The 22,517-nt window shown below is 47.0% G+C and overlaps 1 protein-coding gene across 3 annotated transcripts in view; it reads right to left on the reverse strand.

The window, feature by feature from the left end:
• The window catches only part of ZC3H4 (zinc finger CCCH-type containing 4), a gene marked incomplete at both ends in the record, with an annotated part of 48,955 nt that overhangs the window by 17,980 nt on the left and 8,458 nt on the right, over nt 1-22,517 (reverse strand). For all 3 annotated transcript variants that reach the window (XM_080704269.1, XM_080704268.1, XM_080704270.1), the window contains 4 exons: nt 2,715-2,866; nt 5,558-5,780; nt 9,846-9,956; nt 10,243-10,462. In XM_080704269.1, the coding sequence (XP_080560395.1) occupies nt 2,715-2,866; nt 5,558-5,780; nt 9,846-9,956; nt 10,243-10,462 (706 nt within the window). The remainder of the gene's footprint in view (nt 1-2,714; nt 2,867-5,557; nt 5,781-9,845; nt 9,957-10,242; nt 10,463-22,517) is intronic.

The raw sequence follows: 22,517 nt of genomic DNA on the forward strand, positions 1-22,517 counted from the left end.
AAAATAGAAGCCAGGTATGGTGGCGCACGCTTGTAATCCCAGCATGTGGGAGGCTGAGACAGGAGGATTGCTGTTCCAGGACAGCCTCACCTACTACTTAGTGAGGTCCTTGCAACTCAGTGAGACTCTTTTTCCAAGTAAAGAATAAAAAATAGGGCTGGGGGTGTAGCTCAGAGGTACAGTGGTCCTGGTTTCCATCCCCAGTACTGCAAAAGAATAAATAAAATAAAATAGAAGCCAGCATGCTTATAATCCCAGCATTTGGGAAGCTGGAACAGGAAGATCGCAGTTTGCAGACAGCATCAGCTACTTAGGGAGGCTCTTTGCAACTCAGTGAGACCCTATTTCAAAATAAAGAATAAAAACTAGGGTTGGGGGTATAGCTCGGAGGTAGAATGCCCCTGGGTACCATCCCCAGTACCACCAAAAAAAAAAAAAAAAAAAAAAAAAAAGAGCTAGGGGAATGCCCCTGGGTTCAATCCCTAATTTAAAAAAAAAAAAGTCAGATGTGGTGGCACATACTTGTAATCCCAGTACTTGGGAGGCTGAGACAGAGAGACACTGTTTCAAAATAAAGAATAAAAACTAGGGCTGGGGGTGTACCTTGGAGGTAGAATGCCCCACCATCCCCAGTACTACAGGAAAAAAAAAAAAGGAAAAGAAAAGAAAAAAAAAAGGGGGGGGGCAACGTGGTGGCGCACACGCTTGTAATCCCCACACTTGGGAGGCTGAGACAGGAGGATCTGGGTTCATGGACAGCCTCAGCTATTTAGTGAGGCCCTTTGCAACTCAGTGAGACTCTGTTTCAAAATAAAGATTAAAAAATAGGGCTGGCGTGGCTCAGAGGTAGAATGCCCCTGGGTTCCATCCCCAGGACTGCAAAAAAAAAAAAAAAAAAAAAAAAAAAGAGCTAGGAGAATGCCCCTGGGTTCCATCCCCAGCACTAAAAAAAAAAAAAAAAAAAAAAGACAGGCATGGTGACACATACCTGAAATTCCAGTACTTGGGAGGCTGAGACAGAAGGATCACAGGTTAGAGGACAGCCTCAGCAAGTAATGAGGATATCAACCTAGCAAGACTTTGTTTCAAAATAAAATATTAAAAAGGGCTGGGGATTGTAGCTCAAAGGTAGAATGTCCCTATTTCAATCCCCAGTAACACACACACACACACACACACACACACACACACACACCCATGTGCCTGCCTATAAAGAACAGGAGGAGCTGGGACTGGTGGCACATGCTTGTAATCCCAGTATTTGGGAGGCTGAGACAGAAGAATCCAGGTTCATGGCCAGCCTCAGCTATTAGTGAGGCTATCTGCAACTTAGTAAGACCCTGTTTCAAAATAAAGAATAAAAATCAGGCTGGAGGTGTAGCTTGGAGGTAGAATAACCCTGGGTTGAATACACACACACACACACACACACACACACACACACAACAGGAGGCTCATCAGGTACCCACACAGAATGATCATTCAACAGTAACCTTGAAAAGCAGAACGGAACAGTGGAAGTAGGCTTTTCCAGGAGAGGAATGTGTGTAAATAAATATGTACCTGACTGTAAAGGCATAAACTATTCTAGAGGACATTTAGGAAACTTGTCTCGATGGAGGATTTTTTTGTTGCTGTTGTTTTGGTGGTCCTGGGTTTCCTGGAAGCCCTTCTACCTCCGGGCTACACTCCCAGACCTATTTTATATTTTTATTTGGAAACAGGGTCTCTTAAGCCAGAGTGGCTGGTTTCGAATCTGTGTGATCCTCCTGTCTCCGCCTCCAAGCGTGGGGATTACAAGCGTGCGCCACCACGCCCGACTAGGGACAGAATTTTTTCCACAGCATTATGAAAAAAATTATTTGATACCTTTTATATTTCAAACCATATAAATATGGGTGTGTGTGTGTGTGTGTGTGTGCATGCGCGCGTGCACACTGGGGCATTCTGTCTCTGAGGCACACCCCAGCCCTAATTTATTTTTTATGAAGAAATAGGGTCTCACTCAGTTGTGGAGGGCTTCATGACAACAGCTGCTGAGACTGGCTTACACCTGCAGTCCTGTCTCAGGTTCCCAATTACTGGGATTACAGCTGTGCACTGACACATCTGACTCGAATTAAGGTTTTATCTGTCCAGAAGTGAGCGTGCGTGCTGCGTGTGGTACTGGGGAACTGGAGACTGAGCAAAGGGGCGTCCTCCCTCGAGCAGCGCCCCCACCCTATATCCTGTCTCTTCTGCACCAAGCCTCGCAGGCTGCACAGTCTCAGGGCTGCTGAGGCTCTCCTCAGCCTCAGCTCCCCAGCACTGGGTGACGGGCGTGCGCCGCCAATGCGGCTAGACACGAGTACTACTTTTTGTTTTTTGGTGGTACTGGGGTTCCTGGACGCCCTTCTACCTCCGGGCTACACTCCCAGACCTGTTTTTATATTTTCATTTGGAAACACGGTCTCTTAAGCCAGCGCGGCTTCAAACCTGCGCGATCCTCCTGTCTCCACTTCCCAAGCATAGGGATTACAAGCGTGCGCCACCACGCCCAGCTAGACATGAATACTTCTAAACAGATAAACCAGCCAGCCACCCAAGACTTACTTTCCTTCCGAACATCTGTGTGTTCTTCCAGCCTACTCTTACAGGCCTCCCCTGCTAGCATTTGCATTCCACAGAGCCCACCAGCCGTCCTCCTGTCACCCCCAAACTGCAGAACATCTTACTTCCATCTCCTCCTCGTAGAAGTCCTCTTCGTCATCCGGGTGGTCTCCCACAGAGCCTCTGCCCCGGCCACGGCCGCCCCTGCCCATGCCTCGGCCTCGGGATCCTCCACGGCTTCCTCGGCCCCTGTAGCCCCTGCCCCGGCCACGGCTACCTGCAGAGCATTGGAACAGTGAGCCTCGAAGGGGACCACAACCCCCTCAGCAAGGAGAAGACAGCCCATTCATTTCCTGTCCCTCAGCCAACCACTGCATCCTCTCTTCCAGGAAGCCTTTCCAGCTGTTCCAGGCATTCTACTGCTGCCCCGGGCACCAAGGATGTCCCTCGGCATTCTAGACACCTACCACAACACTCGATGCTCGGCCTCAGGTTATCTGTCCATCTAGGGCCGCAGTGGCCAATATGGCAGCCACCAGCCACAAGTGTCTAATAAGTACCTGAAACGTGGCTGGTCCAAACTAAGAGATGCTATGTATACAAAATGCACACTGGATTTCAAAGACTTAGAGGGGAGAAGGAAAAAAAAAAGAAAATATAAGATGTCTAATTTGAGTTAAGTGTAGTGGTGCATGCCTGTAATCCTAGCACTTGGGAAACGAAGCCAGGGGTTGCACAGGTTGGAGAATAGCACCGTCAAGTAGGGGACTCTCAGCAACCTAGTGAGACTCTGTTTCAAAATAAAAATATAAAAATAGGGCTGGGGGTATAGCCCAGAGTAGAATGTCCCTGGGTTCTATCCCCAGTAGTGCAAAATAAATAAAAATAACAAGTAAAAAATAAAAATTGGGCTGGGGGTGTAGCTCAGATGTAGAACATTCCTGGGTTCAATCCTAGCATCAAAACAACAACAAAAAAAGAGATGTCTCATTTATTTTTATTACAAGCTGAAAAAAAAAAGGTGTGTGTGTGTGTGTGTGTGTGTGTGTGTGTGTGTGTACTGGAGATTGAGGGACACTCTTCCTCTGAGCTATACCCCCAGCTCTATTTGTACAGGGTCTCATGAAATTGCTGAGGCTGACCTCAAACCTGCAATCCTCCTGTCTCAGCCTCCCAAGTACTGGGATTATAAGTACGCACAACCATCCTGTCTTGAAATAAGATTTTGAGCTTACAAGCTGATAACATCGACTGTTAAAGACGAACTTGTTTCCTTTCATTTTGTTAACATGGCTACTAGAAGGTGTAGAATGATGCGGTAGCTTAGATTCTGCTCTGGCCAGACAGCACTTGTTTAGGATCACCCCAGACCAAAACCTGCCCCAGGAAGGTGCCTAAGAAAAAAAACAAAGGAAGCCAGGCGTGGTGGCACATGCTTGTAATCCCAGTGCTTGGGAGTCTAAATCCAGAGGATCATGGTTTGCGGACAGCCTCAGCTACTTAGTGAGGCCCTCCACAATTTAGTGAGACCCTATTTCAAAATGAAGAATAAACTGGGCGTGGTGGCACATGCTTGTAATCCCAGCGCTTGGGAGACTGAGACAGGAGTTCGAAGCCAGCCTCAGCTACTTAGTGAGGCTTTCAGCAACTTAGTAAGACCCTGTTTCCAAATAAAGTACAAAAAATAGGTCTGGGAGTATAGCCCAGAGGTAGAAAAGCCCCTGGGTTCCACCCTTAGTCAGTACTACAAAAAAAAAAAAAAAAAAAAAAAAAAAAAAGAAAGAAAGAAAAAAGAAAAACATAGGAACATAGGACAGGGGTATAGCCCAGAGGTTGAATGCCCCTGGGTTCCATCCCCAGACCTGCAAAAAAAAAAAAAAAAAAAAAAAAAAAAAAGGCCCCTTGAGCAACAAGCTGGGCCATAGGCAGTCTCCTGAGTCTAGGAACTTCTGAGCAGGAGGACTATGGAACTCCCTGGGGCTGGGCTGTCTCTGTGGCTGGAGACAGTTCTGCAAGCAGGCTGGGTTCTGCTCTCTCAGGTGCTCAGCCCTCCCCCACCATCTTCCCAGCAGCAAGCAGCAGGTTCAAGGTTCAGAGGCGGTGGCAGTTACTAGGGGTGCAGCTATCTTGTCATGTGATGGAAGCAGGAGGACTAGGGCTGGGTATTGTTGCAAGAGGGGCAGCCAGTTGTCATGACACAGATGTTCCTTCTCTATCTCCCTACATCTAACCAGAATGAGAATTTTTTTTTTGGGGGGCGGGTCTGGGGATGGAACCCAGGGGCATTCAACCTTCAAGTTACACCCCCTCCCCTATTTTTTATTCTTTATTTTGAAACAGGATCTCACTTGAGTTGCAGAGGGCCTCACTAAGTAGCTGAGGCTGTCCGCGAACCGCGATCCTCTGTCTCAGCCTCCCGAATGCTGGGATTACAAGAGTGTGCCACCACGCCCAGCTCAAATTTTTATTTTTTTATTTTTATTTTTTTATTGGTGAAATGTAGTCATACATCTTAATGGAGTATAAGATGGTTGAGGTATACATACACACATGACCCAATTAGCCCTTACCCAATTCGTGCCCCATTCCCCCAGATAGAGAATATTTATTTATGTATTTATTTATTTGCAGGTCTGGGGATGGAACCCAGAGGCATTCGACCTCCGAGCTACACCCCCTGCCCTATTTTTTACTCTTTATTTTGAAACAGGGTCTCACTAAGTTGTGGAGGGCCTCACTAATATAGAATTTTTAAAAACTGCCCTTTAGCCTGGCTAGCCTTCTTCCTGCCTCCTGCCAGCCTAGTGCTGTGCCAGCCATGGCCTGGCTGGGGTCCTCGCATGGCCAATACCAGCCCTGTGCCATGAATGAGCAGCTCTCGACCTTCTTCCTACACGTCCTCAGCCCTCAACAACTGCCTGTCTCTCTCAGACTCGAGGCTCTGCCAAGGCTGCAGGGAAGGGCTCACCTCGGCCACGGCTGCTGCCCTCCTTGGAGCGCCGGTACTGGTTCAGCTCTTTGGTGAAGTCATCGTAGTCCTCCTTGCCCAGGTCTTCCTCCTCGTCCCCTTCATACTCGCCATACTGCTCGTTCTCATAGTCTTCATACATGCTGTAGCCCTTGCTGTCCATCTTGGAGTAGGACTTCTTTGGGAGTGACGTGTTGTGCGATGGGGGGTACTGCTGGTGGGACTGTGTCCCAGAGAGAGCCGGGGAGAGGGGGTGAGCAGACCACATGGCCTGGGGTCAGGACCAAGTTCCCCATGGTTCCCTAAACTATGTTAGGGTGTCTCTATAGTCCCTGAGTTGTGTTCCTGGGCACCAGCCACGTTAGGGACAGGTATCCTGAGAGACTGAGGTAGCAGTGGGCCCACATATTTCTGTCCTTCAGAAAAGACCACAGCTTCAGCCAGGCGTGGTGGCGCACGCTTGTAATCCCCGCGCTTGGGAGGCTGAGACAGGAGATCACACAGGTTCGAAGCCAGCCTCAGCTACTTAGTGAGGCTCTCAGCAACTTAGTGAGAGCCTGTTTCCAAATAAAATATAAAATAGGGCTGGGGTGTAGCCCGGAGGTAGAAAGCCCCTGGGTTCCACCCCCCAGTACCACAAAAAAAAAAAAAAGAAAAGAAAAAAAAAGAAAAAGAAAATGAAAAGACCATAGCTTCAAAGGAAGTTGAGAAATACAAATGCCACAATCCCTGACAAACCAAGGACAAACGACAAGCACACTTGGAGAGGGGCCTGTAGGTAGGAGGGATGCTCCTCAGTCAAAATGTTCCTAGGAACCGGGCGTGGTGACACATGCCTGTAACCCCAGTATCTGGGAGGCTGAGACAGGAGGACAGCAGGTTCCCAGCCAGCCTCAGCTACTTAGTGAGGGCCTCTGCATTTTAGTGAGACCCTGTTTCAAAGTAAAGAATAAAAAATAGGGCTAAGGTGTAGCTCAGAGGTGGAACGCCCACGGGTTCAATCCCTAGTACTATAAAAAAGAAAAGGAAAAGACAATGAAGCATTATTTTGCAATTTTGAAAAGAAATGAGCTATAAAGCAATGAAAAGCAATGAAGAAAGCTTAAGTGCCTATTGATAAACCTGGGTCTGATGCTGCATGCCTGTGGACCCAGCTACTCAAGATGAGGCAGGAGGATCAGGTGAACCCAGGAGCCGAAGGCTGGGCGAGATGAACAAGAGGAAAAGAAAAAAAAAAAGAGCCTGGCACAGTGGCACACACTTGTAATTCCAGTACTTGAAGGCCAAGGAGGATCTCACCAACTTAGTGAGAACCTTTTTCCAAATGTAAAAGAAAGGTCTGGGGATGTAGCTCAGAGGTAGAATGTCTTTGGGTTCAATATCGACTACCAAGAAAATAATAACACTATAATCAGTGGTTACCAGGGGATGAATAGGAACAGTACTACTGTTTGATACTGTAACAAAACTGAAACAACTACAGAACCCTACTAAATGATAAGACACTAACAAAACTAACTTGTCAGCCAGGTGTGGTTGTGCACACTTGTAATCCCAGCATTTGGGAGGCTAAGACTAGAGGATCAGGGTTCATGGACAGTCTCAGCTACTTAGTGAGGTGCTTTACAACTCAGTGAGACCCTGTTTCAAAATAAAGAATAAAAAATAAGGCTGGTAGTATAGCTCGGAGGGAGAATGCCCCTGGGTTCCATCCCCAGTACCCCAAAAAATAAATAAAATAAATAAATAAATAGGGCTGGGGGTGTAGCTTGGAGGTAGAATGTCCCTGGGTTCCTTACACACACACACACACACACACACACACACAAACACACACACACACACACACACACACACACACACACACACACACACACACACACGAGCTGGGAGTACCACTCAGTTAAAATGTCCTTGGGTTCAACCCCCAGTACCAAAAAAATAAAGAAAAAAACCTATATTCTTTAAACAAAAACTCAAAACGCAGATACACAGAGCTGGGGGGGGGGGGTGGCACATGCTTATAATCCCAGTGCTTGGGAGGCTGAGACAGGAGGATTGTACAGGTTTAAAGCCAGCCTCAGCTACTTAGTGAGGCTCTGAGAAACTTAGTAAGACTCTGTTTCCAAATAAAGTATAAAACAGGTCTGAAAGTATAGCCCAAAGGTAGAAATGTTGGCTTCCACCCCTAGCACCAAAAAAAAAAAAAAAAAAAAAAGCAGATATATAGACTGAGTGTGGTGGTGCACACTTGTAATTCTAGCATTTGGGAGGCTGAGGCAGGAGGACCGTGATTCGCGGATAGCTTCAGCTACTTAGTGAGGCATTTTGCAACTCGACAAGACTTTTTTCAAAATAAAGAGTTAAAAAAATAGGGCTAGGCTGGGCGTGGTGGCGCACGCTTCTGAGGGTGTAGCTCAGAGGTAGAACAAGCCTGGGTTCCATCCGCAGAACCGCCAAAAAAAAAAAAAAAAAAAAAAAAAAAGACAAGCCGGGTGTGGTGGCGCATGCTTGTAATCCCCACACTTGGGAGGCTGAGACAGGAGGCTCAAAGCCAGCCTCAGCTACTGAGTGAGGCTCTCAGCAACGTATTGAGACCCTATTTCCAAATAAAAATACAAATAGGTCTGGGAGTATAGCCCGGAGGTAGAAAGCCTCTGGGTTCAATCCCAAGTACCACCAAAAAAAAAAAAAAAAAAAAAAAAAAAGACATATACACTCATATAGAAACAGATCTAAGCCAGGTGTGGTAGCACAGACTTGCAATCCCAGCATTTGGGAGGCTGAGACCAGAAGATGGCAGTGAGACACTGTTTCAAAATTAAAAAAACTAAAAAACTAGGGCTGGGGGTGTAGCTTGGAGGTACAGTACCCATGTATTCCATCCCTGGTACTGCAAAAAAAAAAAAAAAAAAAAAAAAAAAAAAAAAAATTCAAAATGCTTCAAGCCATCATTCAGTCAAGGCAAGCAACATCCTCTCCATTTCTGGCCTCTCTCAAACATGATGTCTGAACCTTCAACAGTACATTACTCTCAACTATAGTATCAGCAATAAATTATTCATTCTAATAAATAATGCTGAGTCACAGGATGGTGCTGTTTTTCCAGCTACTAAATTTTCAACAGTTCTCTTTCTCTGTCTTTCTTGTTTTTGGTGGTACTGAGGATTGAACCTAGGGGTGTTCTACCTCTAAGCTACACCCTAAGCTCTATTTTAAAAATTTTTTTTTTTTTTTTTTTTTTTTTTTTTTTGCGAGTCTGGGGATGGAAGCCAGGGGCATTCAACCTTTGAGCTACACCCTATTTTTTATTCTTTATTTTGAAACAGGGTCTCACTGAGTTGCAGAGGGCCTCACTAAGTAGCTGAGGCTGTCCGCGAACCGCGATACTCCAGTCTCAGCCTCCCGAATGCTGGGATTACAAGTGTGTGCCACCACCCCGGGCTTTATTTTTTATTTTGAAACAGGGTCTAAGTTGCAGAGTGCTTCACAAGTAGCTGAGGCTGGCTGTGAACCTGTGATCCTCCTGCCTCAGCTTCCCAAGCGTGTGCCACCATGCAAGGCAAACATTTCCTATTAGAATCTGAAAATCCAAACTAATTTTTCTTGTGTGTGTGTGGTACTGAGGTTTGAACCCAGGTGTTCTATCTCTGAGGTACGCCCCTAGCCCTTTTTATTTTGAAACAGGGTCTTGCTAAATTAGCACTCACTGGCCTTGATCCTATGATCCTCCCATCTCAGCCTCTTGAGTTATTGAGATTATGGTATGTGCCACCATGCAAAGCTACTGATTTATTTTTCTTCTTTTTTTCTGGGAGAAAAAAACACACACCTATTAAAAAATAACTTATTTATGCTTAAGCTCAAAAATCTAATGGAGTTTTTAACTTCTGACTACACAACCCTTGAGAAAATTTACTCTCCTGGCCATTTCATTTGATTGCCAACTTTCCACTAGATCACTTACAATGGAAAACAGGGAACTAGTGAGCTACTGATCCTACTGAGGTTGTGGGGAGATGTAGCACACAAGGCTCAAGAGCATCCAGCCTTATGGAAATCAGCCACTGCCTAGGTTCAAGTCCTAGCCTCTCCACTTCAGAGCTGGACAGCCTTCCTGAAATTTTCTTAAGACTCAGTTCCCTCACCTATAAATGGGAGTGAAGAGAATACCTGGCATCTCAGGATTAAAACCCCACACTCAGGAACGCCCGCATGGCAAGAGCTGGGTAAACACGGCCTGCACCAGTCCTGGCCCTGGCCCAGCGAGGCCCTGCGTGTCACTCACCGGCGCATACGGAGGGCTGTACTCCCGGTACTTGCGGTGGCCCTTTTCACTGGGGCTGAAATCGGAGTCATCTGAGAAGTCAGAGAAGTCATCACTTGAAGAAGCATGGCGCTGCAATGACAGGGAAAGCAGAGTTAGCAATTTTGCTGCTGGCCGTACTGACAGTCAGCCCCAGGACAAACAATGCTGGAATGTGCTGGAAGAGCTCTATGCTCTACCTGAAACATCTCACCTAGGGGCAATGAGTGGCAATGGAGCATAAGCTAACAGCTTCTCAAGAGAAACGCCTTTATCTACCTCAGGGCAGGAAAAAAATACCACTATTAAGAATACCCTGCAGGCTGGCAGGACAGGCCCCACGCCAGCAGCAACAGTGTGTGAGTCTTCCAGGACCTACTTTGTGCTTGGATTTCCTCCTCTTCTTTGATCTCCTCTTCTCCTTCTCCCGCTCTTTCTTCCGTTTCCGTTTCAGTCTCCTGTGAGACTTTTCCTCATCCGAGTCACTGTGGTGCTTCTCCCCCTTGTCTTTCCGGCTCCTCTCTGTCCCTCCTGGAGTATCCTGGGTCTCCTCAGCCCCGTCATCTTCCAGCTCACCTTCTTCCAGCTCACCATCTTCCCTACAAACCAACCCCAAAGTCAGGGTCAAGATGGGGGTTGGTGGCAGGTGTGGTGGCGCACGCTTGTAATCCCAGCATTTGGGAGGCTGAGACTGGAGGATCTCGGTTCTCTGACAGCCTCAGCTACTTAGTGTGGCCCTCTGCAACTCAATGAGACTTGGTTTCAAAATAAAGAAAGAAAAAAAAAATAGGGCTGGGGGTGTAGCTTGGAGGTTGAATGCCCCTAGGTTCCATCCCCAGAATTGCCAAAAAAAAAAAAAGGGGGGGGTTGGGAGCCAACACCAAAGACTCAGGGCTGCTCACAGGCTGAGAAGAGCGGAGGGCCTGAGTGTGGTGGGCAGGAACAGGGAACCCAAGTCAGGCCCTGGGAGGGCGTAGAGGTCAACCCTCATCCTCTCCCAGAAGAGATTGTGCTCAGGAATCTGCCATGGCTGGGAGAGGTGTAGGTGAAGAATCGCTAGAATTTAATAATACAGCCACTAGTGAATCAGGATGTGGCTGAGGGAGAGAGCCTTAGCGTAGCATGTGCCCCTAAATTCAATCCCCAGCGCTGGAAAAGAAAAGATACTACTACTAAGAGGAACAAGTCTGCACTGCAATTCCCCAGAGAGTGAGTGTTCTAAAAAGAAAAGTAGCAGCTTCTGTGGTCCCATAAGTCAAGCAAAGACCCACCCTGAGTGCTGTCAGAGGCCTCCCAGAAGCCTGCTGTCCAGCACCCATCCAGCTCTACCCTGGAGCATTTCCAAAACACACTCGACCACAGAATCATCCACTCCTGGGAACCCCAACTGCCACCCTCCCAGAGCAAAGTGACCCAGTGGCCCAGGGCCCCTGGAGCTGCCCAGCCCACTGAGCATCAGCTCCACCAGGGTCATCAGTGGTGAACGCAGACAAGGGCCAGAGGGCCATGATGCTAAACCAGGGCAACCCTTAGCTTCCAGGCGGGCCCCAGAACACGGATGTGCGCTATAAAAGCCCACAGCCAGCCGGGCGTGGTGGCGCACGCTTGTAATCCCCGCGCTTGGGAGGCAGAGACAGGAGGATCGCGCAGGTTCGAAGCCAGCACACGCTGGCTTAGGATACCCTGTTTCCAAATACAAATGTAAAAATAGGTCTGGGAGTGTAGCCCAGAGGTAGAAGGGCTTCCAGAAACCCCAGTACCACCAAAAAAAAAAAAGAAAAAGAAAAAGAAAAAGAAAGCCCACAGCCACTGCTGCGGAGGCTCTGGGCCCTGGGTCTCCGGGCTGAACCTAACCCCATCGGCCCTACACTACTGGGCTGGGGGTCACAGACTGACAGGGACACTGAGCAGCTATAGGAGGAGGGACAGGCCCAGGCCCCAGGCCCCAGCTGAGGTCCTCACTTGATGGCTGACCCTGCTTTCTCTCCCTTCTGACTCATCTCACTCCCAGAAAGCCCTACTGGCTCCCCTCCTATAGTTCTCCTGGCCTTGTCGACTCCCATATGTCATCCATATGTCATCCCAATGCCCAGTACTTTAAAAAGGCTCCCCAAATATGACAGTCCCTGCCAGCAGGACACTTGCCATCTAAATATGTACAAGCAGGGAGGGGGTGAAGAAGAGATAGGGTCAAGGAGGAAACAGGTAGGAGAAGAACAGTGTTCAGGCCAAACCCACAGACACAGTTCTCACAAGTACAGAAGCTGGTAAAGAAAAAATAAAATTTAAAAATTTAAACCAGATGTGGTGGCACACACTTGTGATCCCAAGTGTTGAGACATGAGAATTGCAGGTTCACAGCCAGCCTCAGCAATTTAGTGAAGCCCTCTGCAACTTAGTGAGACTCTGTTTCAAAATAAAGAATAAATGCCTGGTGTGATGGCGCATGCTTTTAATCCCAGCATTTGAGAGGCTGAGACAGGAAGATGGCGGTTCACAGACAGCCTTGGCTACTTAGTGAGGCCCTTTGCAATTCAATGAGATCCTGTTTCAGTATAAAGAATAGGGCTGGGGATATAGCTTGGAGGTAATTGAATGCCCTGGGTTCCATTCCTAGTACTGAAAAAAAAAATGGGGTTAGGGGCATGGCTTGGAGGTAATGCCCATGGGTTCAATCCCTAATACAAAAAATTTTAAAAAATTTAAGAAATAAAATAAAAACTAAAATAGGGCTGGACTCAGAGATAGAATGTCCTTGAATTCAATCCCTAGCACCATGATGGGTGGCAAGGGGGAAGGAGGGAACTGGACCCAAAAGAAAACAAATCTCTCTCAGCAGAGGCTCTGAGCAGAAAGGCATTGGGGGCCTATTAGGTGAGCCCAGCCCAAAGCCACAGTTTCTTTCTTGGGGAAGCAACAAACCACAACTTCTTGAGGACCCTTCCACAGCCCTTCCACTCAAGATACTCCCTTTGTCCACCCTGGGGCTGTTCCCCAAACACCAAGGAACCCGTCAGGAGGGAATTTTCTATTAATCTCACGCTCAACTCAAAGTGGGCAAGTCTGGCTTAACACCCAAGCAGCCCAGCCCAACAGATCCTAGAGGCAAAGATGGAGGGCAGCTTTCCAAACAGACTGCAGGACACAAAACTCTGTCTTGTGTTCCAAAGCAAACGACACTGACAGGTGATGATGTGCACCTCATGTTGCTTCCTCCTCAAAATGCAGGTTGTCCCTGGCTACCCCATCAAGACGCTAAGCAAACTCGGGGCGGGGAAAGGGTGGCATTCCTAACGAATGAGGCGCCTTCCTTCCAGCACAGTTGCAAAACCAGCCAGGATCGCTTCACCTCAGCCTGGGAGCGTCACTAGGTGGTACAGAGCTTGCGGCCTGGGTGAGACCCTGGGCTCTACCCCACCACCACAAAAGGGAAGAATAAACAAAGCACCACCCGATGCTTTGTTTTTCCTGACTGGGAAAACTGGTTTTATCCTGCGGGAGAAGCCGTGACTCGGTGACAAGGCAAACTCCCTGCTATGTACTTACTGGGAGGTGGGGACTGGAGAAAACCCAACTGGCGTGTCCCTGATGGGAATACCGCGGGCGGGCCAGGGCCACACCTCTGAGAAACTCGAGGAAGGAAAGCCAAGAAGTACCCCTATCCACCCAGCACAGGAAAAGCCGTATGGAAAGGGAAAAGCTGAGGGGGCATGACTGCTCTCAGGCTCCACAGATACCTCTTATCTTGCATTTCCCTTGTAGAAGAAAGATACAAGTGACAAGACAGAGTCCACAAGCAAGCTCCATGACACAGAGGGCCTAGCTGCAGGCTCCACCATCCCCAGGCCACGGCGGGCCAGGGCAAAGGCGAGGGACGTTATAAACCTGACTTGGGGGGGGGGCATCCAGGAAACTAGAGAGTCCTAAACCATTATCCAGAACGATTCTGGAAGAAAGCCTTTTCATTCCAAAGGTCTTACCAAGGTAGAGTGCAGAATTCAGATCCACCCTACAAGGCTTTAGCTAAAGGATTCTCCACAGACATGCTACCTATTCTTTTTTTTTTTTTTTTTTCCTACTCTAATAGACCTAGTTGCATCTGGCAGAATGGGAACCAACTGTGCAACTTTTCACAAAGCAGGTAATAGAAATTTGAAATTTTATATACCTAGAGCTAAGAGAAGCTGAAAAATAAACAGAAATTTAAAACATGCTTGTAATTCCAGCATGCCAACAGCTAGGTACTTCATAACTCAGCGAGACCCTGTTTCAAAAATAAAGACTAAAAAATAGAGCTGGGAGTTTAGCTCAGAAGTACAATGCCCCTGGTTCCATTCCTGATACCTAAAAAAAATAAATAAATAAAAAGCAGAGCCGGGCGTGGTGGTGCACGCTTGTAATCCCAGCATTCAGGAGGCTGAGACCGGAGGATCGTGGTTCGCGGACAGCCTCAGCTACTTAGTGAGGCCCTCTGCAACTCAGTGAGACCCTGTTTCAAAATAAAGAATAAAAATTAGGGCAGGGGGTGTAGCTCAGAGGTCAAATGCCCCTGGGTTCCATCCCCATACCCAGAAGAAAAAAAAAAAAAACAGAAACAGAAATTCACTGGTGAGCCAGTCATGGTGGTCCACACCTATAATCCCAGTTCTTGGGAGGCTAGGACAGGAGGATCTTGAGGCCAGCCTCGGCAATTTAGTGAGACCTGCAGCAACTTAGCAAGACCGGGCGTGGTGGCGCACGCTTGTAATCCCCGCGCTTTGGAGGCACAGACAGGAGGATCACACAGGTTCGAAGCCAGCCGCGCACGCTGGCTTAAGAGACCCTGTTTCCAAAAAAAAAAAAAAAAAGTATAAAATAGGTCTGGGAGTGTAGCCCGGAGGAAGAAGGGCTTCCAGGAACCCCAGTACCACCAAAAAAAAAAAAAAAAAAAAAAAAAAAAAGTAAAAAAGGCTAGGGTATAGCTTGGAGGTAGAATGCTGGAGTTCCCTCCCTCCTCAGTACCAAATAAATAAATAAATAAAAAGTCACTGGTGATTTATGAAGGAGTAATGGAACAAGGACACTGGATGTGTTGCTATATATCCTCAGTGCCATCCAGCTATGACATGCCCTCAAACCCCAGAGCCCTAAGCTAACCTCCGCAGGTTACACCAAGAGATGCCCTCCCAGCTAAATGGCCTGTATAAATATTAATGACTATTTCCTTCAGATTGCTCAACTGAAAGAAAGGAAACAGAGCTGACTGGGAGAGGAGGAGAAACCCTGAGGCCCAGCCATATAATTGCACAAAGGCAGTCTTCACAAATCGGCAACCAGGTTTAAGCAGTGCCACTTAACAGGCTGCCAGCAAAATCCCTGCCAGAGTGGGATTAAATACCGAGGGAGCACGCTTAATAGACTGTGACATAAATCCCCCAAGAAAAGTGGGGGAAGCCCCATTGCGTTAATCATTTCAATATAGAGCTGCCAAACCCTCTTGAGACCAGCCTCCAGAAGAAAACCCTGCTGCACCGGCCTGTGTGGAGACTGCCTTAGTCCCAGGCCTGGACTGGCAGCACCCCTGCATGTCTCCAGCTGAGTCAACTGCCCAAGCCATCAGGGACCAGAAACCAAGCCACACTGAGAGACTCTTGGAACTGGCCCCCAGGAGAAGCCAACAACTCCCTGAGAGGAAGGCAGCTTTGCTTTGAACCTTCTGGACAAAGTTTCCAGGGCAGCCACGTTTCCATTTTCAGAGCTGGCTGCTGGTCCTCTTGGGTAAAAAAATAGAGCTAGATGCCTAGTTTAAGCAATACCTACAGAGCCAACTCCACAGAGCCCAGGCAGGGTTCATCACATAACATGGGCCTGGCAAAAATGATCCTTGGAAAAGAGATCTCATGTTCCAAAGCAGGCTGGCAGATGAGACAACATGCTTCTTCCTACAAAGAACCGGCCATCTCTCTGCCTCTTCCCCACCATGTGCTCTTGATATGTAACTTAAGCTTTGGTTTTCTCATCTAAAGAATAGTGTAACAGCCAGGCAGAGAGGTGCATGCCTGTAATGCCAGTACTTGAAAGGCTGAGACAAGATGGCCGAAGGTTCAAGGACAGCCTCAGCAACACAGCTGAGATTCTCAGCAACCTAGTGAGACTTTGTTTCAAAACAAAAAATAAGGTGAAGCATGGTGGCACACACCTGTTATTTCAGGTACTTGGGAGGCTGAGACAGGAGGATCACAGGTTTGAGGACAACCTTGGCATATAGTGAGATTTTCATTAACCTAGTGAGACCTTGTTTTAAAACAAATAATAAAATAGGACTATGGTGTAGCTAGGGTTCCACCCCAGTAATAGTAAATAAATAAATAAATAAATAGGGCTGGGGTATAGGGGTATATCACAGATAGAATCCCCCTGGGTTCAATCTCCAATATCTATCTATCTCTCTCTTTCTCTCTCTCTCTCTCTCTCTCTCTCTCTCTCTCTCTCTCTCTCTCTCTTACACACACACACACACACACACACACACACACACACACACACACACAGATAACAACACCCTCCCTCCAGGAGTATGAGAATAAAGTGAGATAACATCAGTAGAGAAAGACCTTAATGCTTAATGTAGGGGGCAAGGACAGAGTAAGTACCGGATAAATATTAGGTACTGGTTTTAAGAACCAGTTAGCATGCTGGGTATATTGGCATACAATTCTAATTCCAGTTACTTGGGAGGCTGAGACAGGAAGACCACATGTCTAGGGCTGGCAGAGGCAACATAGCAAGACCCTGTCTCAAAAAATAAGAGCTGGGTGTGGTGGTCTGTGGTGGTCTATGCCTATAATCCCAGTAATAGGGGAACTGAGATAAGAGAATCACAAGTTTGAGGCCAGTATCAACAACTTAGCAAGGTCCCCAGCAACTTAATAACACCCTGTTTCAAATTTAAAATATAACAACCAGGCATGGTGGGGCATGCTTGTAATCCCAGCATTTGGAAGGCTGAAACAGGAGGACTGTGCAGTTGAAGCCAGCCTCATCTACTTAGTGAGGCCCTTTTGGTACTCAGTGAGACAGTGTCAAAATAAAGAATAAAATATAGGGCTGGAGGTGTTGCTCGGAGGTAGAATGCCCCTGGGTTCTATCCCCAGTACCAAAAAAAACAAAAAGGGCTAGGGATGTAGCTCAGTGGTAAAATAACCCTGGGTTCTTGTGGCCAGCCTCAGCTATTTAGTGAGACCCTGTTACAAAATAAAATAAAATATGGCAAGAGGTACAATGCCCTTGAGTTCAACACCCAGAAAAAAAAAAGCTGTGTGTAGTGGCACACACTTGTAATTACAGTACTTGGGAGCCGAGACAGGAGAATTGCAGGTGCATGGCTATCCTCAGCTAAATAGTAAGGCCCTCTGCAACTTAGTAAGACCACGTTTCAAAATAAAGAATGAAAAATCGGGCTGGTGGTGGCCAGGCATGGTGGCACACGCTCATGTAATCCCTGCATTTGGGAGGAGGAGATCTGATCTTGGTTGACGGACAGCCTCAGCTACTTAGCGAGGCATTTCACAACTCAGTGAGACCCCATTTCAAAAAATAAAAGACTAAAAAATAGGGCTGGGGGTATAAGCTCGGAGGTAGAATGAACCTGAGTTCAATTCCCAGTTTCACAAAATAAAATAACCCTGGGCACAATCTCCAATACCAAAAAAAGTATTAAATAAATCCAGTATGTATTCCTCAAAATGGTTAACCCTATGTGGGCTGGCATGCCAAATGGGAAGCCGGCTCTCTATGGGGAGGCGACAGCCACCTCCTCCTGGGAAACAATGCTGGCCAATTAAGCTCATTCTACTTGACCCCACTGTCCATGACTGTCCTCTCCCAACCAATCATGCCAACAAAATGGACAAAATCAACATTGCCCCTTCCTCAGCTCTAATCTACATGGTACCAGAAAGCAACTGAGAGGCTGATAAAGAGAAGACCGGGAGAGCTGAAACCCAGCAGAAGGGGAGCATGAGGCAGGGTTGGGCAGAGTTGGAAGGGGCCAGGGGGCCTGTGGCTCTACCTGGTTTACAGGGGAAGAAGGAAGCAAAAAAGCAAGGATGGAAACTCATGGGAGCAGTGGCCGTTACCTGAAGATCATGAGGCGGCCAGGTTAATGTGAAGGTCAGGGTTATGACCATTAACTGCCCAGACTTTCAATAAATTGCCTGGGTAGGCCCTGATTGACCCATTAACTAGGGACAAATTTTCAGAAATTACAAGGACGCTCCACCTCTTCAAATGATTAACGATCACCCTAAGTGCAGAAGTCTAGGATCCCAGCCTGACCCTGCAAGGCAGTCGTTCATGAGGAGTGAAGGCACAGGCCTTTCCCTTACATCAGCTCAGAGCTTTGTCCCTAAGAAAGGTCCCCACAACCTTCCCTTGACTTATGAAGTGTTGGAGCAGCCTTGAGAGAACCTCACTGAGGGCTTTTCAGAGCCAGGAAATTCTCAAAATAAACCTCTGGGTCTTGCACATGTTTTTCAGTGTCCTTACTACCTAGGTCATCAACCAGAAACCAAGAGCAAATGGGCTCTGTGTCTCCCTGCCCCTCAGTATTCTGAGGTGTGGTCATAACCTGCTTTGTGATGTCACACTATTTCCATGGTAACGTGGCCATATCGCAGCACCCAGGCTGAGCAGCAGGCACAAACCAATCAGGAAAAAAGAGAGGCTCAACTGCCAGCACCCCAATCCAGAGCATCTACCAACAGGTGTGACACAGGAGAAACTGGAGCAATTTGAACCTGGACTGGTATTTTAGAGATTTACTGCTTATTACTGTTTATTATTAATTTTGTTAGTAATGACGGTAGTTTTCTGGCCATTTAAAAGTCCTTAAGCCAGCCATGGTGGTGCATGCTTGTAATCCCAGTACTTGGGAGGGTGAAACAGGAGGATCATAGGTTCATGGGAAGCCTCAGCAACTTAGTGAGGGTCTCTGCAACTTAGATCCCATTTCAAAAATAGGGCTGGGAAGCCAAGCATGGTGGCGCACACTTGTAATCCCAGTACTTGGGAGGCTGAAATAGAGGATTGAGGTTCACAGACAGCTTCAGCTACTTAGACCCTTTGCAACTCAGTGAGACCCTGTTTCAAAATAAAGAATAAAAAACTAAAAAAAATAGGGCTGGGGGTGTAGCTCAGAGGTACAATGCCCCTGGGTTCCATTCCCAGTACTAAAAAAAAAAAAAAAAAAAAAAAAACTATTAGTCAAAGCCAATTGAGATGGTACACACTTGGGAGGAAGAGACGGAAAGATTACAGGTTCGCGGACAGCCTCAACAAATAGTGAGATTTTCCTCAACTGAGCAAGACCCACTTTCAAACTAAAAAAAAAAAAAAAAAAAAGGGGGGGGGGTCTGGGGGTGTAGCTCAGAAGTAGAATGCCCTATTTCAATCCATAATGCCACACACAAAAAAGCTATTAATCAAAAGATGAATGCTGGGTGTACTCATTCAAGTCATCCCTCCATGCCAGTCTGGTATGGAGCTGTACCTATCCTCTGTATTTCTATCTTTTAATAGACTTCTTTAAATCTTCAGCATTAAAAAAAAAAAAAAGAATACTTGTAATCCCAGCATTCAGGAGGCTGAGGCCACAGCATTGTGATTCACGGACAGCCTCAGCTACTTAGTGAGGCCCTTCAAAACTCAGTAGGACCCTGTTTCAAGAATAAAAAGACTAAAAAATAGGGCTGGGGGTGTAGCTCAGAGGTACGATGTCCCTGGGTTCCAACCCCAGTACCACAAAAAAATAAAAGACAGGCCAACTTGGTGGCATATGCTTGTAATCCCAGCATTTAGGAGGCTGAGACAGGATTGTAGTTCACGGTCAGCCTCAGCTACTTAAGACCCTTTGCAACTCAGTGAGACCCTGTTTCAGAATAAAGAAAAATAGGGCTAGGGTGGAGCTTGGAGGTACAATACCCCTGGGTTCCATCCCCAGTACCACAAAAAAAAATAAGAAAGAAGAAAGAAAGAAAGGAAGGAAGGAAGGAAGAAAGAAAGAAAGAAAGAAAGAAAGAAAGAGAAAAAGAAGCAGGGCACACACTTGTAATCCTAGTACTTGGGAGGCTGAGTCAGGAGGATCTCAGGTTCAAAGCCAGCCTTGGCAACTTAGGCTCTCAGCAACCTAGTGAGATCCTGTTTCCAAATAAGAAATAAAATCAGACTTGGGGTGTAGCTTGGAAGGCGAATGCCTCTTGGTTCCATCCCTAGTGGCAAAAATATAAATTTTTTCTCAGTGAAATGTTAAAAAATAATAACCAAGGATATCTGGTTTAGAAACTAGGAAGTACAAAGAAAGCCAGGGGTGGTGGCGCAGACATGTAATCCCAGCTTTCAGGAGGCTGAAACCGGAGGATTGTGGTTCGTGGACAGCCTCAGCTACTTAGTGAGGCCCTCCGCAACTTAGTGAGACCCAGTTTCAAATTAAAGAATAAAAACTAGGGCAGGGGGTGTAGCTCAGAGGTCGAATGCCCCCAGGTTCCATCCCCAGACCCGAAAAAAAAAAAAAAAAAAAAAAAAAAGTAGTACTACAAAGAAAAATCTAAGGAATCCTAGTGGAAAAACAAACAGGACTCATTCCAAGACAGAAACCAATGCAGATCTACAAGAGGGAAAATCCCAAAATATCTTAACAGAAAATGAAATGCCTTTACCCACAGTGTGTGGCACCCACACTGGAGTTTACCCACGCACACAGACCTTCTTGAAACAAGCCTCAAACCAGGTGACCAAGAAAATACCCAGGCTGATAAAGGAACCTCACGGAGACAAAGCTGCCATTTGCTCTGCCTAGGAAACCATTCTGTCCCCCCAACGGGGCTCTGAACAGCTTGTGTTCATGAGCAAATGAGCCTCTTAGATCTAAGTTTCTGCTGCCAGATGAACTCTGGAATTTGCTTCTCAGCAATAAAGAGTTTTCTACCCACATTCTCACGCCAACCCAGCTTCAGATGGTGTAAAGATGGTGGCTCACATCCAAGGTGGCCCAATTTCTATTACTCCAGAGGAAAAAAGCTAATTATTTAGCTTATGAACAAAGACATTTTTAGGGGAATCGATTTGGTTCTATGTGACATACAGCTAACCAAGACAAAGTATTACTCTTTCTCTCTAAAACAAAGACTAGGGCTGAGGAATCTTGGAATTTCTTGTTCAGACACCACTAAAGCATTTCTCACAAAGAGCTGCAATTATCTGTATACAACTAATAATTTCCAATTGCCTGTGGCCTTCTTAGGGCAGACAAAGAGGCTCAGTCACCCCAGGCTTCCAAGGGCCCAGCACTGGGCCAGGTACAGCCTGAAGTACCTGGTGCTGTGACATTCCACAAGTGTCACAGCCTCAGCCGCAGCTACTCACACCCTTTCACTCAATTTCCTGACCACAGAGAATGGGGAATTTCGCATGAAGCTCCTCTAGCAACCTGAATCACTAAACACAATAATAGCCAATCGTGGTGGCGCACACTTGTAATCCCAGCGTTTGGGAGGACGAGACAGGAGGATCACGGTTCGCGGACAGCCTCAGCTACTTAGTGAGGCCCTTTGCAACTCAGTGAGACCCGGTTTCAAAATAAAAAATAAAAAACAGGGCTGGGGGTGTAGCTCGGAGGTAGAATACCTCTGGGTTCCATACCCCAAGCTGCAAAAAACAAACAAAAAAAACCTAAATACTCTCTGATGAGGCCAATGAGGGGGTCCTCAGGCACACGCTTCTTCTGAGTGTTGATTTATTAAGGGCTGCCTAATTGGCTAGAAAGTGACAGATTTGCAGGCTGAGCAGATAGTGTGGCCTTCCCAGAGAAACGACTGGCTGATGTCACAGTTTGGCTTCTGCTATGGCTGCTTTGGGGCCCCGCGCTGCGGCATGACTTGTTGGGAAACCCAAGCCGAGGTGTCTGTTAGGAAAAGGAGGAGCGCAGTAATCCAAGCCACCTGCAATGGTCGTTGAGCATCTGGGCCCAGCTCCCATGGGTCAGTCCATAGCAGGGATGTGCTGGATATGATCCATTTACACACTGGGCCCCAACACATCTCCAGTCACTTCTGATGAATGAAAATCCCATGTGGAGGTTTGAAAGCCTGGGCGTAGGCTACTACGTTCACTGAAGGTGTGGAATGCAGGACTGCTACACACTGGGCCGTGGGGTACTACCACCTACCCTCTCTGAAGACAACTTTATTTTATTTATTTATTTTTTTTTTGGTGGTACTGGGGGTGGAATACAGAGGCTTTCTACCTCCGGGCTATACTCCCAGACCTTTTTTATATTTTATTTGGAAACAGGGTCTCACTAAGTTGCTGAGAGCCTCACTAAGTAGCTGAGGCTGGCTTCGAACCTGCGCGATCCTCCTGTCTCAGCCTCCCAAGCATGGGGATTACAAGCGTGCGCCACCACGCCCGGCTCGAAGACAACTTTAAATGAAATATCTGTATTCTCCATCCCCTCCTACCACAAAAACAATGGTCACCATACTAAAATGCAGAGGCCAGAGAACTTTCTGTCAAGGACACAGAGTAAATATTGTTAGCTTTGCAGGCTATATGGTCTCTGTCCCAATAACTCAACTCTGCCATATGCTACTGAGGATAGAAACGAATGGGTATGGTGGC

The sequence above is a fragment of the Muscardinus avellanarius genome (assembly GCF_963383645.1).
Source record: "Muscardinus avellanarius genome assembly, chromosome: 10".
Classification (NCBI taxonomy): domain Eukaryota; kingdom Metazoa; phylum Chordata; class Mammalia; order Rodentia; family Gliridae; genus Muscardinus; species Muscardinus avellanarius.